The following is a 13823-nucleotide window of genomic DNA, read 5'->3' on the forward strand; positions in this document are numbered from 1 at the left end:
TCAGGTAATGGCGACCGGTTCATTTATTCAGTAAACAAAACAACGTTCAAACTTCTTTCCTAAGCGTAGCTGGCACCAACCAGCCTCGGCCAACAGCTCAGCTAATGTTAGCATAAAAAACAAAAACAAAACAGTGTGAAGACTTCTCATCTTCACTTTATGCTGAAACTGCACAGCATAAGCTAACATTAGCAGAGCCACTGATGTTAGCTGTGTCTGGTGGTTAATATCAGCCGATTCAACAGAGAAAAATTTTTGACAATTTGATGTAATTTGAACTACACAGAAGTGATAAATAACTAAAGTGATCCCCGTTTGCTTTTTCTCATCCTCCTCTTCCTCTAGCAGGGGTGATGGTCGGGAACTCTCTTCCTACAGAACAGAGATGAAGATTAAATTTCTGTAATCTGGTACGAACAAACGCAGCTGATCTGAAAAGGACTGAACTGACCTGGGTGCAGCTTTGATGATGTTGTCCACTCTTAGGATCATCTCGGCGGCCTCAGACGCGCTCAGCAACATCTGGCGCTTCACTTGGAACGACTCTGTGATGCAGAGATCTACCATGTTTCCCACCGTGCCTTCAGACATGTCTGCGGGGAAACACAGACGCTGTTAGAATCTAACAGCTGCTTAACCACCAAATCACAAGAATAAAACAGGAGAAACAGGCATGCTAAGCTAGTCAGCAGTTTGAATTATTCACAATAAAATGTGATTTAAGCTAGGTAGTTAGCCTTCTTTGTAAGATGTTAGCTACCTTTTTATGGTGCAAGTAGTAGTTGGTTGTCTTTTTGTGGCTTTAGCTCAGTTGCTATCCTTTTATGATATTAGCCTTTTGTCTATAACTCCAGCGTTAGTTAACTTTTTTTGGAATTTAGCCAAACAGTTAGTCGTTTTTATTTCACACAGCCTTAGTTAGCATTTTTACCCGTGACTTTAGCTACATAGTTAATCTTTCTAGATTAGGTGTCTCTGCAACATTATCCTGTGACTTTAGCTAAGCATTCGAGCAAGATAACAAGATAACAAGATATTACACCTCTGTACAACAGTCTTTCGTCAGCTTTCTATGCGTAAGTTTACTTAGGTAGTTAACCATGTTTATGATACTAGCTGTGTATGACATTAACTTTAGTCTGCCATTTTTAGGTTTAGCTAAATAGTTAAGTGTCTTTATACAACCTTAGCTGTAGTTACTCATTTTTCTGTGTTTAGCTACATAATTGCTCTTTCAATTCCTCTTCAATGTTTGCCATCTTTCTATGCCCTTTTTTATAGTTGACCATCTTTGTAGGATGTTAATTGTTTATGACTTCAGTTAAGTAGTCATGCTGTTTTGACTTTAGCTTTAATTGGCTTTCTATATGTGACTTTAGCTACAATTAGCCAACCTTCTGGGACTTTGGCTTAATAAATAAGCAATTTAAAAAAAAAAAAAAGTTAGATATTAACTAATGTTAGCTCAGTTATTTGGCCACCCTTCACTTTAGCCACATAGTTAACCATCTTTCTAAGATGTTCACCCTCTTTATATGATATTAGTTCTAGTCTTTCTAGGATGCATATTTTCTCTCTAGCATTAGCTGCACTTACCCATCTTCATAGGAAGTTAGATTCAGTAGGTATGCAGCTAGCTGTGGTTCTGACTGTGTTAGTAGAGCAGCACAGGTTCAAGGATAAACCTTGATATCTTTTTTTTTTTTTAAATAACGTAAACATGTGTTTGTTAATAATTATAGTTATTATTCCTCTAGTTCTGAGATGAGGTGATGTGTGCTTGTCTGTGAGCATCACTCACTCAGTCCAAACGTGGTCTTGTTCTCCTGATGCGCAGCTCTGAGCTGAGCCACCAGGTCGGCGCTGTCGTATCCGGCGTTGTCTGCGATGATGGTTGGCAGCTGGAAGAGGAAGCAGATGATGACACATGAGATCAAAGTCACTTGTGGTTGTAATCAAAGAAATTCCTATAATTTACAATTGTAGAATCGGAGTTTTAGTATTTACCATCCTCAGAGCCTTGGCAAATGACTCCATGGCAACCGACTCCTTTCCTGGCGTCCTGTTGGCCAGATCACTCACAACCTTGGCCATCAGCATCTCAGAGCAGCCTGATGAGGAGCAGAACACACACAGGTGTGAGATGGTATTAGTTCATCATTAGGGATGGGAATCGAGAACCGGCTCCCAGTAGTTCAGTTCCCCGGAATTGTAAGTCTGCCTGCTGATCGATCCCAACTATCGGTTCCACTTGTGCTACAATCAGCTGATTTCAGTTCGTGTGCCAGGGGAGGAAAACAGCAGCGCTTTCTGCAGCGTGGATTTAAACATTAATTCTATTTTCATTGCACTAAAGACAGTAAGCACAATGGTAAAGTGGAGACTGCATCCAGGACAGAAACAGCTTTATTATGCTGCTAACACAAATTCCCATCCTTAAGAACCTTAATGTTCCACATGTGCTGCATTTTTTGTGCTCTGCTGTAAGGTGGGCGAAGAATGAGGACAGTGCTGTAGTTTTAGATCAGCTGTATGTGCGCCTACCTCCTCCATAGACCGTGCGTGGCTCCTTCACCGTCTGTGCGAGCACACACAGAGCATCGTGCAGTGAGCGCTCCGCTTCATCCAGGATCTGCTGGGTCGCTCCCCGCAGGACAACGGTGCATGCCTCACCTGAGGAAGAGGAGGAGCTAAAGATGAGTATGTCATTATGAAAAATGAGTTCAAATCCTCAGTGTGTGTTCGTACCCATGGCAACTCCAGAGAAATGGATGAGCGTGTCCTCGCCGATCATCACCTCCTCGATCAGCTTGCAGTGCCCGAGCTTCACCAGCTCTGGGTGGTCAAAGGTGGAGGTGATCTCCCCACCTGATCAGATTACATCCGTAATCAGTGAAGGTCATATTTTTTCAAGTATTTAACACATGAAAAAGATTGTAAAACATGCCTTTCGTTAAAGAACAGTTTATTTTTGTGTGTTTGTATATGCATACACACCGGTGACGAGAGCAAGGCGCTCAATGCCAGCGAAGTCGGCGTGCTCGATGGCCATGACGCCAGCCTGAGCGAAGAGCTGCTCTGGGTAGTTATAGATGAGCTGCCTGTACGAAGGGAAAACAAAACAAACACTGGGGTGAGTGACACTGAGACAAAGTGAGCAACTGTTAACTGTCCCATTGACCACTGCCTCAAACAAACATGGAGGTCATCATGCTGAAGCTGACGAACATGGCTCACTATTTTACACACTGTTAATATTGGGTTCTGTATTCTCAGGTTTATTTACACAAAACTAACGCCTTAACCGTCTTTAAAATTTGTCTGCATTTTGCTAATTATGTGTAGGAGATCCTGTCATCAGTGAGTAGTAGCCTCATATCCACCAAACAGATTTAGCTGCTGCTGTTTTAAACCCTGTGGGACCGCTTTGTGTTTCATGGGAATCCAAAATGTTGCCAGGAAAAAACATTTAATACATTTTTTTTTTAACAAACAGCACCTTCGACTTTTTAAAACATCCCTGACCAAATTTTAGGCAGCTGTGTTAATCCAGCTATGAGGTGCACAACAAGATGATGCTATGACAGCCCCTGAATTCTGGCATGCAGGCGTGTCAAATCAAATCAAATCACTTTTATTGTCACATCACATGTGCAGGTACACTGGTACAGCACATGCAAGTGAAATTCTTGTGTGCAAGCTTCACAAGCAACAGGTGTGCAAAATACAATACAATAACAGAAGTGTTTGCATCAACCTCTGATTACACGTGTGAAGTTTGGGCCAGACTGGGCAATAATGCAGCTGCCACGCCCTTTATGAAAAACTAAAAGAAGCTTCACAGTTCAGCATCACTAAGACCCTCAGGTTAGACTGACCAACAAAAACAATGTGATTAAACAGAAGAGGACAGAAGCAGAAGCAGAACACCTGACAGGTTACAGAAACGTGCAATGGCGGTTCAGTCGTACCTGTTGATGAAGCAGTTGATGCCGTGTTTCAGGATTCTGTCGACCTTCTCCTTCATCTTCTCTTTCTCTGCGAGTTCGATCTCTGCGACCTTTGCCGTCGAGTCAACGCGAACCCTGGAGCCGAAGATCTGACAGACGCAGAAACACAAACAATCACGATATCGACCACACAGGAACAGGAAGCACCCGATTTAGATCCTGTCGTTTTCTTTCACAAACTTGCAACGTCTCCTGACAGTGACCTGGTGTTTTTACCTTGATCTTGTCAGTGTCCATGCCGGTGTTGGCGATCAGGATGTTGGCGTTCTCCAGCCTCTTTGGCTGGTTCACTCCGATCTTCTTGTCCAATAGGAAACCTAGACATGCACAACAGACATTAAAGTCCTGCAACCAATCATGAATGAGACAGGAGATCCGTGACGTTTCATGACCTCACCTTCATCCAGGTAGGAGTCGGTGAGGCTGCCTCCCAGCTTCTTGATGATGTGGATGGCCTCCAAGTTTCCAGAGCCTTTCAGCCTCATGACGGCGTTGACGGCGAGCTTGGCAAAGTGATCTTTGTGGTGAGTGAGCAGCTTGGAGGACAGTGTGGTGCGGGCGATGTTCAGCAGGTCCTCCTGGAAACGAGCTGGGTCGTTGCTATGGAGACCAGAGAGGATGATGAGGCAGGGAAAGCGGAAGGTGAAAGCAAGGAGACAAACACGGACATCTTAATTTTGCCTCACCTGTGGTCGACAGCGGCGTCCCTCAGAGCCTCTCTGGCCGCCTGAGTCGCTTTCCTCCAGCCAGAGATGATAGTCTGTGGGTGGATCTTCCTGGCGATCAGAAGCTCCGCCTCCTGAAATGGCAACACTGACAGCTGAGACTGCGAGCAAGGCCCACATGGCCACCACAGCAGGGAACCAGGGTGTGCTTTACTTTGAAATCTGAGTCTGACAAATAGGTATTTACCCGCAGCAGCTCTGCAGCGAGCACGGTAACGGAGGTCGTCCCATCTCCGACTTCATCGTCCTGAACTTTGGACATGTCTGCAAACACAATTCTTCTCCCATCAAAACCTCAGATAAAAGGTCTCAGTGTGATATCATTTGATCACAAAGGATCTCTAAATTACACTTAATTAGTATTTTTTTTACTGTGTCTTAACCAATAAGCATGAACACTCTACTTTAAATCAGCTTTTTTATTTGTTAGCCTACTTTTAGTGAGGTAGTGCAAATTCAGCACCAAGAAACCTTCATTAATGTTTATTTTTTCTTTTAAACCTTTAACCTGGATCTTAAAGTGTCAAGCGTCTCCACTCACCAACCAGAACTTTGGCAGCTGGGTTGTCGACACCGATAGCTTTCAGGATGGTTGCACCATCATTGGTCACAGTCACTGTGCCACCCTTCCCGCCACCGAGCAGGATCTTATCCTGAAGAGAAAGAGAAACCCTCTGATTACAACTTATTCTTGTGTTTCCTTAGACTAAAATTCTGCAGTAGCACTCTTGAGGTTTGAATCAACCTACCATCCCCTTCGGGCCAAGAGTGCTCTTCACCAGATCACCAATAGCGATGGCACCAATAAAAGATGACTAGAGGGAGAAAAATTCAAAGATTTAACTGAACTTGAAACAGAATAAACACATTTTTTTATGGCGAGTATGTATCTCATACAAAGCAACTCACCAGTCGGGCAGTCTCTGCTTTTTCTTCATCTGCTCCATGTTTGAAGATGTTGACCGGGGCCATCGATAAGGACGCCTACAAAGAAAGGCAACAATCAAACAGTCAGTCACTGATTACTGATCATTACAGTAACTTTTGTACAGTTCACAAAAAAGCCACAAAATGTTACATTTTAACAAACTTGAATGAAATGTATATCTATATGCACAGGGTATTTTTTTCCTGCGGCCATGAAGGCAGCAGCGACAGTCGAGACCCGCCCCTAATACACTAGAAACCGCTAGAAGCTTTTAGACAAATTAATAAGAAAATAAGCACAACGTAAAAATTTAAACATCTCTGTCTCATGTTGGCTGTTTAAACATTTACTTGTCGGTCACGTTCACTGTTTCCGCCTATAGCGCAATTATTAACCATTTTTTAGCGTCTAGAATTGCTGAGTTGTTCCTCAAACAGTCACAAAGCACAAATGACAACCAACCCTCCGTTAGCATGCTAACGGGTTAAACGAGAGGAACAAGAGCAGCCAGAGCGGCACCAAAGCAACCACACAGATTAGTTTTCTCCGTTCGCTGCCATAAATCTGCCAGCTTCATCACAACCTATGTAATGACACACAGGTCCACATTTAAGCTGTTAGCTTAGCTGCTAGCGCATTCACAACGCCCATGTGCTTGCTTGCCGGTTAGCACCGCCAGCTAACGGGGAGCCAAACTGCCTCTGAAACTGACTAATGACTTAGAAGCTGCTGAACTGAATCTGTAAGCGCTTGTAGACAAATACGAGCGAATCTGTTTATTTAGATCTGTCCAAAATATTAAAGAAACAACGGTAAAAGCTCACCATAATGTCTAGTATTCAGCGGAGAAGCTGTGCACGCACACTCAAGAAGGGAGGGACGACGCTGTGACGCTGTGACGTACAAACGTAGTGCTGCATTCAGAGTCGATCATGGAAAACACTCCGTTCCAACGTTGTTCAATTTTACACCCATATACGGTATGTATCATACAGAAGAACAAATATATGATTTTAAACCATAGTCTTCATCAAAGGATGCTTAGTGTGGTTTAATTACCTTCGTTTGGGATTTTTAAATTCTAACTTATCCTTGTGTCTACTGTGTTAGTGAGATTAATACACTTGCCCTTTTCAAATGCAGTATATGAAAGGTTCATTTTCTCACACTGAAAGGTCAGGTTATCTCTGGTATGACCATAGTATACCATATCATATCCAGATCATATTTGAAATATGAAGTATGAAGTATAATATAGTTATAATAATAGTTTTCCCGTGAGCAAAAGCTAGCAAAACTAGTCAATAGGTCGTTCACAAAGCAGAGACATCTTTTGACTTCAAAATTAGAAGCACTTAGAAGTACTTTGTGTTAATGAAAGCAAACACTAGGGGGTATCATCAGTCCCTAAAGTTGCGGATAAAAGACACTGCAGTGGACAATAAACACTTTTAATCTCCCCAGTTCTTTATTATTATCATTACATGATGTTATCTAGATGATCAACACACCTGACACAATGATCAGCATCTAAACTAAACTAAAAACAATAAATCAGAAAGTTTTGCCAAGAATGAGGAAATGACATTTATTTGTACGATAAAAAACATAAATAAACGCATATTTTTCCAACAAATTTACAAAGTGTAAGTCATCTCCTCTTCTTCAGTGCCCACCTCCTGCCTTTGCGACTGGGGCCCTGGACTGGCAGACAGTAGATGTGCATGGGAAACGTCTTGAAGTAGCTGCTGACCCAGGGTCTATACAGGGAAAAGATTACACTCAAAAAAGTTAATCATCAGTTAATTATCCCTGACACTGTAAATGTCTCAGGATAAATGCAGCTGTTTTAATTAATCTACTCTTAGACTCATTTATACTCTTTAATTCAGAGCCCAGCCATGTTTCAGGTTCGAAAAAAAATGTTCAGAATTTCTAAATTACCAACAATAAAACCGTTTAATATTCCAACATCCACCATATCAACTTTCTAGGGCTAGGGGTGGGTGAGATTTTACCACATTTTTCTACAGACTAGAAGACATTAGATTTCAAATTAAGTCTTTTTCTGTTAAAAGCCCTTCCATTATGATGGTTCGGTAACAAAGCTGTAAGTACAAGGTGATGTTATAATAAAAGATCAGACAGTTTGGCTGAAAGAGAAATTTTCTGTAAACTATTTGCTGGTATATAATGATGTGCTACGTGATTGCTGGCGACACAGCTATGTTAGCATAACATAAATACAGTGAAGCTGGAAGATGAATGCTAACTTTTTTCCATTCGATAAAAGTTAACGTGAGGGTTCCCGATGGTTAGAGACAAATGCAATTGCATGGCAGGATGCTGTAAACAGACCAAACTTCAGTCAGGAGAACAACTGAGATAATCCATCCACAATATGAGGTTAGTCATTCATTTACTGCTGCATGGGCTGGGCTGTGGTGACACTGTAAGGTTTTAAAAACTGAACTTTATAATGAACAGTACTAACAAAAACCGAGAGAGACAGAAAGTGATCACTGACTGTTTTTACTGGCTTGTTCAAATTAAATAGAACAAGATACAAAACATTAAAACATGTTAAAAACACAACAGCCTTAATAAACGCAGAGTAATTTGGACCCGCAAGCAGGGTTCATACGTCATCACTTAAAGATCGGATGGTGAAGCTGACAAAGGGTTTTTTTTTTTCTTTTCTTAAATTTGTGGTTAATGAAGCTGAATGGAAGAGAAATGCAGGGTTAAATAAAGGAGCAACAACAAAAGGAAAACATAAAACATTCAACAGGCTTTTCTGATACATTTTGGAAAGAGGAATTTTAGCAGAATTCCTCAAATCTTTATTTTTACTTGAATCATTCTGAGTCAACCAGCTCAGCTTGAATGAGTTTTATCAGAAATAACTGTTTCTTACAATATTTTAAAGGATTTTAAAGGATCTCTTTTTAACCAGAGTACTCACAGAAAGCAGAGGGTTTTTGTGGAGAGGTTATTTTGTATGTTTTAAAGCAAACAGGCTAAAAATACTACATAACTTTAACTCCTCGGGTGTGTTTGTGTATTTTTGCGTACTTGGTGATCCGCTGGCTGAGACTCAGGTAACAGAGGTTTTGCCACAGCAGCTTGTTTTGCTGTTGACGGAGGAATTCAGCTTCCCGCTGTCGCTCCTCATCCAGCCGCTGAGACTCTCGAAGCTCCTTCTCGATATGAGCTAACTGAAAAGATAAGATAGATAGATAAACCCACTCTAATCACCGAGCACAAGGATGTAAATCAAGCTTTAGACACATAGAAACATTCCTAGCAAGGTTTAGCTTATCAGTTAATTCCATTTTCTGGGCAAAGTTCCAAGAAAGTATTTTATTTTGGTATTCATACATTAATTTAGCTGATAAAAATGATTTATAAATACTAATAAATTAATTAATTCACATCTCTCTTCAAATGTAAACACTGTGTATGAGTCACAGTTCACAGTTTGTCCGCTTTCTTGTGATTGGCCATTTTAATTTGAAGAACATAAACTATTGAATTTTATGAAGTAAGAGTAACAAAGTAACAAAAAGAAAAAAAATTATAAGGTTTAAAAATGACTGTCTTTAAATATACTCATACCCAAATGTTACAGGCACAGCTAGCTAGATTGTTTTGTCTTGTCTTTTTTAAAAATATTTTTTACATTGTGCAGTATTAAGTCTTAAAATCAGTATTTATCTGGTATTTATATAATAAATATACCTAAGAAATTGTAGTGGGTGAGCTGCTTCATCTTGATCTTCTTCTAACAATCAACCACAGCCGTGATGTGAATTTGTAATATCTTTTGTAAACATTACCTCCTCCAGCAGACTCCTGCTGTCCTCCAGCTTGTCCTGTTGGCTGCCCAGAGGCAGCGAGGACGGATCATCAGACGGACTCCTCTCTTCCTGTCTCTCCACCACACGTGGTTTCCTTCTTTCACCTTTCTGCTGCTGCTGGATGATTGGCGGCAGGAAACGGGAACTGACAGAGCAGGAGGGAGAGTGATGAGTTCATATTTCAGCCCACCATGTCTTAATCTTGTCGAGCTGACAGTGCGTGCTGATTGGCATAGCAATTAACACACAGACACACACAGAAATTTGCCATCCTATCTTTGTGGGGACCCATGTTAATATCATGTTCTCAGGACCAAAACTGATTTTAAACATGAACCCTAAAAACCAAGTCGGAACTCTCAAAGAGCCCTTTGAATATTAAATCTTTATAAAAGAGCTAAACCTATTTTCAAATAGCCAAGCGTAACAAAGTAGATTAAAACTTAATTATCACCCTTTTTTTTTAAGTTTCATTTAAATGCTGTGAATAGTTTTCAGCAGTCCTGTCCAAAAATGTCCTGTCTGTCCGCAAACCTCCTCACATATGAGATTTCAGCCTCACAAAGACATATAGTCACACACGTACGCACGCACGCACGCACGCACGCGCGCGCACACACACACACACACACTGTGACACACAAACCACAAACTCCTCCATGTAAACCAGTTTCCATTCAGATTTGTTTACACAGTGGGTCTGATCCCAGTAAAGTATCCCTCTGCCAAGGTTGTGCTTCAGTGCAGATTATCTCTCTCTTACACACACACACACACACACACACACACACACACACACACACACACACACACACACACACACACACACAGTTATCAGATTGAACTGCCCTGACTGAGTTTCCAGGTCCTCTATTGCCAGCAGCAATGTTTCCATCCAAGTTTAGTTTAGATGACTTTGCTTTATAGTTCTTATTTTTTATTTTTTTTAACCACTTTACTAACCACCAAAATCTAAGTTGTGCTTTTATTCTTTTGGAAATTTGAACCTTCTATTCCTATTATTTAATCATTTTAAGTCAATAGTTAAGGCTAATCGATTGTTCATTTTGTGTTTTTAACGAACTATTTTATTAAATACATGCAGTATAAACGCTAACCCTACCCAAACCTTCCCCAGTGTTCTCTTACTGTGTTTTTTCATGCAGATCATAAAAACAACAACCTGATTTCTGAATGAAATAAATCATAAATCATCAGCATTATTATGTTTCCTGCTAAAGAGATGTTGGACTCTAACTCCAATCCTCCTCCTTGTTTAGGATTTTATATGACTATTACTTATGCGATTAAGAGGCCATTGCGGGGACATAACTAATGCAAGCTTATTTACAGGGAAACTTAAGTATACTTAATATTGCTTATAATCTTGATTTAGAGAGCTTATATAAATCTCTGTTGCAGATTTTATTTGATGCTCAGAGTTCAGCTGTGGGTTTAATGGTCTGTTATTAAAAATTGAAAACATATCAAATTATGTTATGAAATGGAAAGCGCACATATACTCAACATTTACATGATATGCACTACTTTGCTTTGCTTACTGCTTTCATTAATCGTCAGGTGGTGCGTCGCTATGAATAGATAGATGGCACTGTCTGCTTCAAAAGATGCTCCAATGTATCCTCTGCTACAAAGGAAGCACACATGCACCTTTCCTTAGCATCTAGAGAAATCAAACAGCTCTTAATACAGATACTCCCAGGTCAATTTGCTCAGTTAGGAGCCTTCCTATGTGAAATGATGACAACAATGATGTGCACGAATGCACTACCAAGGCTGTCCCCCTCCCCTTTTAGCCTCTCTACCTGCTTGTGTAATCCTACCTTTGCCTGGTAGCTTCTTAATCAGACTCGTTTGTTTCAGATCAATTTGTCATTTCCTGTTTTTTCTTTCTTTCTTTTTTCTTTCGGTGGTGTATCTCTTCACCTGTCCGGTTACCTGTGCTCTCTGCTGTCCGACTCCTCCTGAATCTGAGAGAGATGTCGAGCTCCGATCCTGCCCTGCAACACACACACACACACACACACACACACACACACACACACACACACGCACACGCACACAGAGGGTAGAGTGTCAGTTAATTACATGTTGTCAGAGGACAGACGGAAGCCTGGAAAAGAAGGAGACAGTCAGTTACCGTGGTGACAGGAGACATCTGTCCATCAGTCTCCGGGCTGACAGACGACACCAGACACACACACACACAGAGTAGAGATTAGGTGGTTATATCGGCTCAGGAACGCTACACCTGGTTTTTGTCTTTTTTGTTTTGTGTAGATTTACCTCACTGGTCCAACCAAATTAACCCAGAGAGGTCACTCCAGTCCTGAATGACCTCACAAGCTCTCAGCTGTTGCTTTTGTTTGTTACCCAAGGCCTTTGAGTACCAGTCTGTATGAACTCACCATCAGTGTAATATACATTACAAAGTGGTAGTGTTAAATATGCAAAATGTAGATGTAAATTTTAACAGGTTGGGCCATCTTTGCAGCAACAACTGCAATCAAGCGTTTTTGACAACAGTCAATATGTCTTTGAGATCTCTGTGGAGGAATTTTGGCCCAATCTTTTTTGCAGAATTCTACAATTACAACAAGTCATACAGGTCCTCAAGTAGCAAAGCAGCCTCAGACCAGGATACTACCACCACCATGTTTGACTGTGATGTTCTTTTTATGAATTGCTGTGTTAGTTTTGCTCCAGATTTAATGTAACCCAAACTTTCCAAAAAGTTTAGCTTTTGTCTCATCAGTCCACAGAATATTTTCCCCCCAAACTTGGGGGTTCATCAAGATGCTTTTTGGTAATGTCAGACAAGGCTTTGTGCTCTTTTTAGTCAGCAGGGGTTTTCTCCATGGAAGTCTCCCATGGATGCCAGTTTTGCCCAGTCTCTTTTATTATTGAGTCATGGCCTCCTGCATGAGGCATTGATCCACTCAGACTACTTTTGGTAGGCCGGTCACTCCTGGGTAGGTTCACAGATGTTCCATGTTTTCTCGATTTGTGAATAATGGTCTTTGTAACCCTTTCCAGACTGATAGATATCAAACACTTTGTTTCTCAGCTGTTTGTTTCTTTAGATTGTAACAGAATCTGTTGATTTTTGAGATCTTGAAACCTACTTCACTTTGTCACACAGGTTCTACTTAAGTAATCTAATCTAAGTGTGACTAATGAAATTGTACTCAGCTATCCAAACAAATATGGTTGATCACACTTAACTCGTGATTTTTAACTCAGGACCTGATAGGCTTGGATTATTTTTTTCCTTTATTAATAGAGGGAATCATCGTTTTAACTAACTGTTATGATATGAAACTCACTTAATTTAATCTGCATTCAGTATCAAAATCAAAAGTCAACGGACCCATGCAGCAGCTGAGAGCTTAGGCTTTCTGTTTTCCTTATAATTTTGAAAAATAATGTTCAATACAGCATTTTTTTAGTAACCACAAATAATGTATTTAAATAAAGAAAAACAACTCAGCAGATACTTACAATGTGCTGAGAGTCCATCTTGGTCCTTTGCTTTGTCTCTGTCCTGCAACTTTAGCTTCCTCTGTGCAGCTGAGCTGGTTCACTCAGATGCCTAATTAGCTTGGTGTTTCTGCTGCACCTCCTCCACCTGAATTAGTCATCAGTGTGTGTTTGTGTGTGTGTGTGTGTGTGTGTGCGTGTGCTTTCTGCTGAACGAACTCACATGGTCAAGAAACCAGATTCTCTTAAAAAATTATGTTCATACATACAGCACTTTGAATCATTCAGTGACTTTTAAAGGTGGCCTCTACATATTTTTGATGAAATACAGCAGTCGAGCCTAGAAATAATAAATACGCGAGCAAGCATGAGCATCACTTTGAGAGAGGATGTTTCTAATTTGTATTACTTTAATAATTTTTAAATGTATCTCCTTGATGTTTGTGTTAGCATGTTTCCATCTTTCAAGTAGGAAACTTTCAGTTTTGCATTTTTTACCTCTGAGCTCGTAGAATTCAAGAGGAAAACACTTTTCCCAACAAAATGTGACCAGTCTGTTTTAGAGTAAATACACACTGCACGCTGGATTTATGATGGAGGAGCCCATTTGTGAAGCTAAAACTGGCCGTAAACATAAAGTTATATTTTTTACCCAATAGTTGTGCAATATAGAAAGTCAGTAATTACAAGGTTTGATTACAGGTTGAAGTCAGGACCACATTTACACTATGGTAATGCATAGAAAGTGGCACATCCCCATAAACTTGAATGTTGAATATAAAACTTACGAATTCTAAAA

At 40.5% G+C, this 13823-nt stretch overlaps 2 protein-coding genes across 2 annotated transcripts; both read right to left on the minus strand.

The window, feature by feature from the left end:
- Nucleotides 1-6572, minus strand: cct2 (chaperonin containing TCP1, subunit 2 (beta)). Its single transcript, XM_084909725.1, has 16 exons — nucleotides 6488-6572; nucleotides 5645-5719; nucleotides 5485-5550; nucleotides 5277-5388; nucleotides 4923-4999; nucleotides 4697-4809; nucleotides 4408-4610; nucleotides 4227-4327; nucleotides 3972-4099; nucleotides 2998-3101; nucleotides 2749-2868; nucleotides 2545-2673; nucleotides 2008-2111; nucleotides 1802-1901; nucleotides 452-593; nucleotides 1-372 (listed from the first exon to the last, which is right to left on the minus strand). Exons 1-16 carry the CDS (start codon nucleotides 6488-6490, stop codon nucleotides 342-344), a joined length of 1608 nt encoding a protein of 535 aa, XP_084765851.1. The 5' UTR covers nucleotides 6491-6572; the 3' UTR covers nucleotides 1-341.
- Nucleotides 6573-7125: 553 nt separating this feature from the next.
- Nucleotides 7126-13134, minus strand: LOC146369536 (uncharacterized). The gene is made up of 5 exons (XM_084909749.1): nucleotides 13046-13134; nucleotides 11483-11544; nucleotides 9503-9668; nucleotides 8739-8881; nucleotides 7126-7423 (listed from the first exon to the last, which is right to left on the minus strand). The coding sequence occupies exons 1-5, from the start codon at nucleotides 13061-13063 to the stop codon at nucleotides 7315-7317; spliced, it is 498 nt and encodes a 165-aa protein (XP_084765875.1). The 5' UTR covers nucleotides 13064-13134; the 3' UTR covers nucleotides 7126-7314.
- Between the last annotated feature and the right edge of the window lie 689 nt (nucleotides 13135-13823).

The sequence above is a fragment of the Perissodus microlepis genome, chromosome 17, assembly GCF_051167445.1.
Source record: "Perissodus microlepis isolate ML-2025 ecotype Zambia chromosome 17, ASM5116744v1, whole genome shotgun sequence".
NCBI classification, from domain to species: domain Eukaryota; kingdom Metazoa; phylum Chordata; class Actinopteri; order Cichliformes; family Cichlidae; genus Perissodus; species Perissodus microlepis.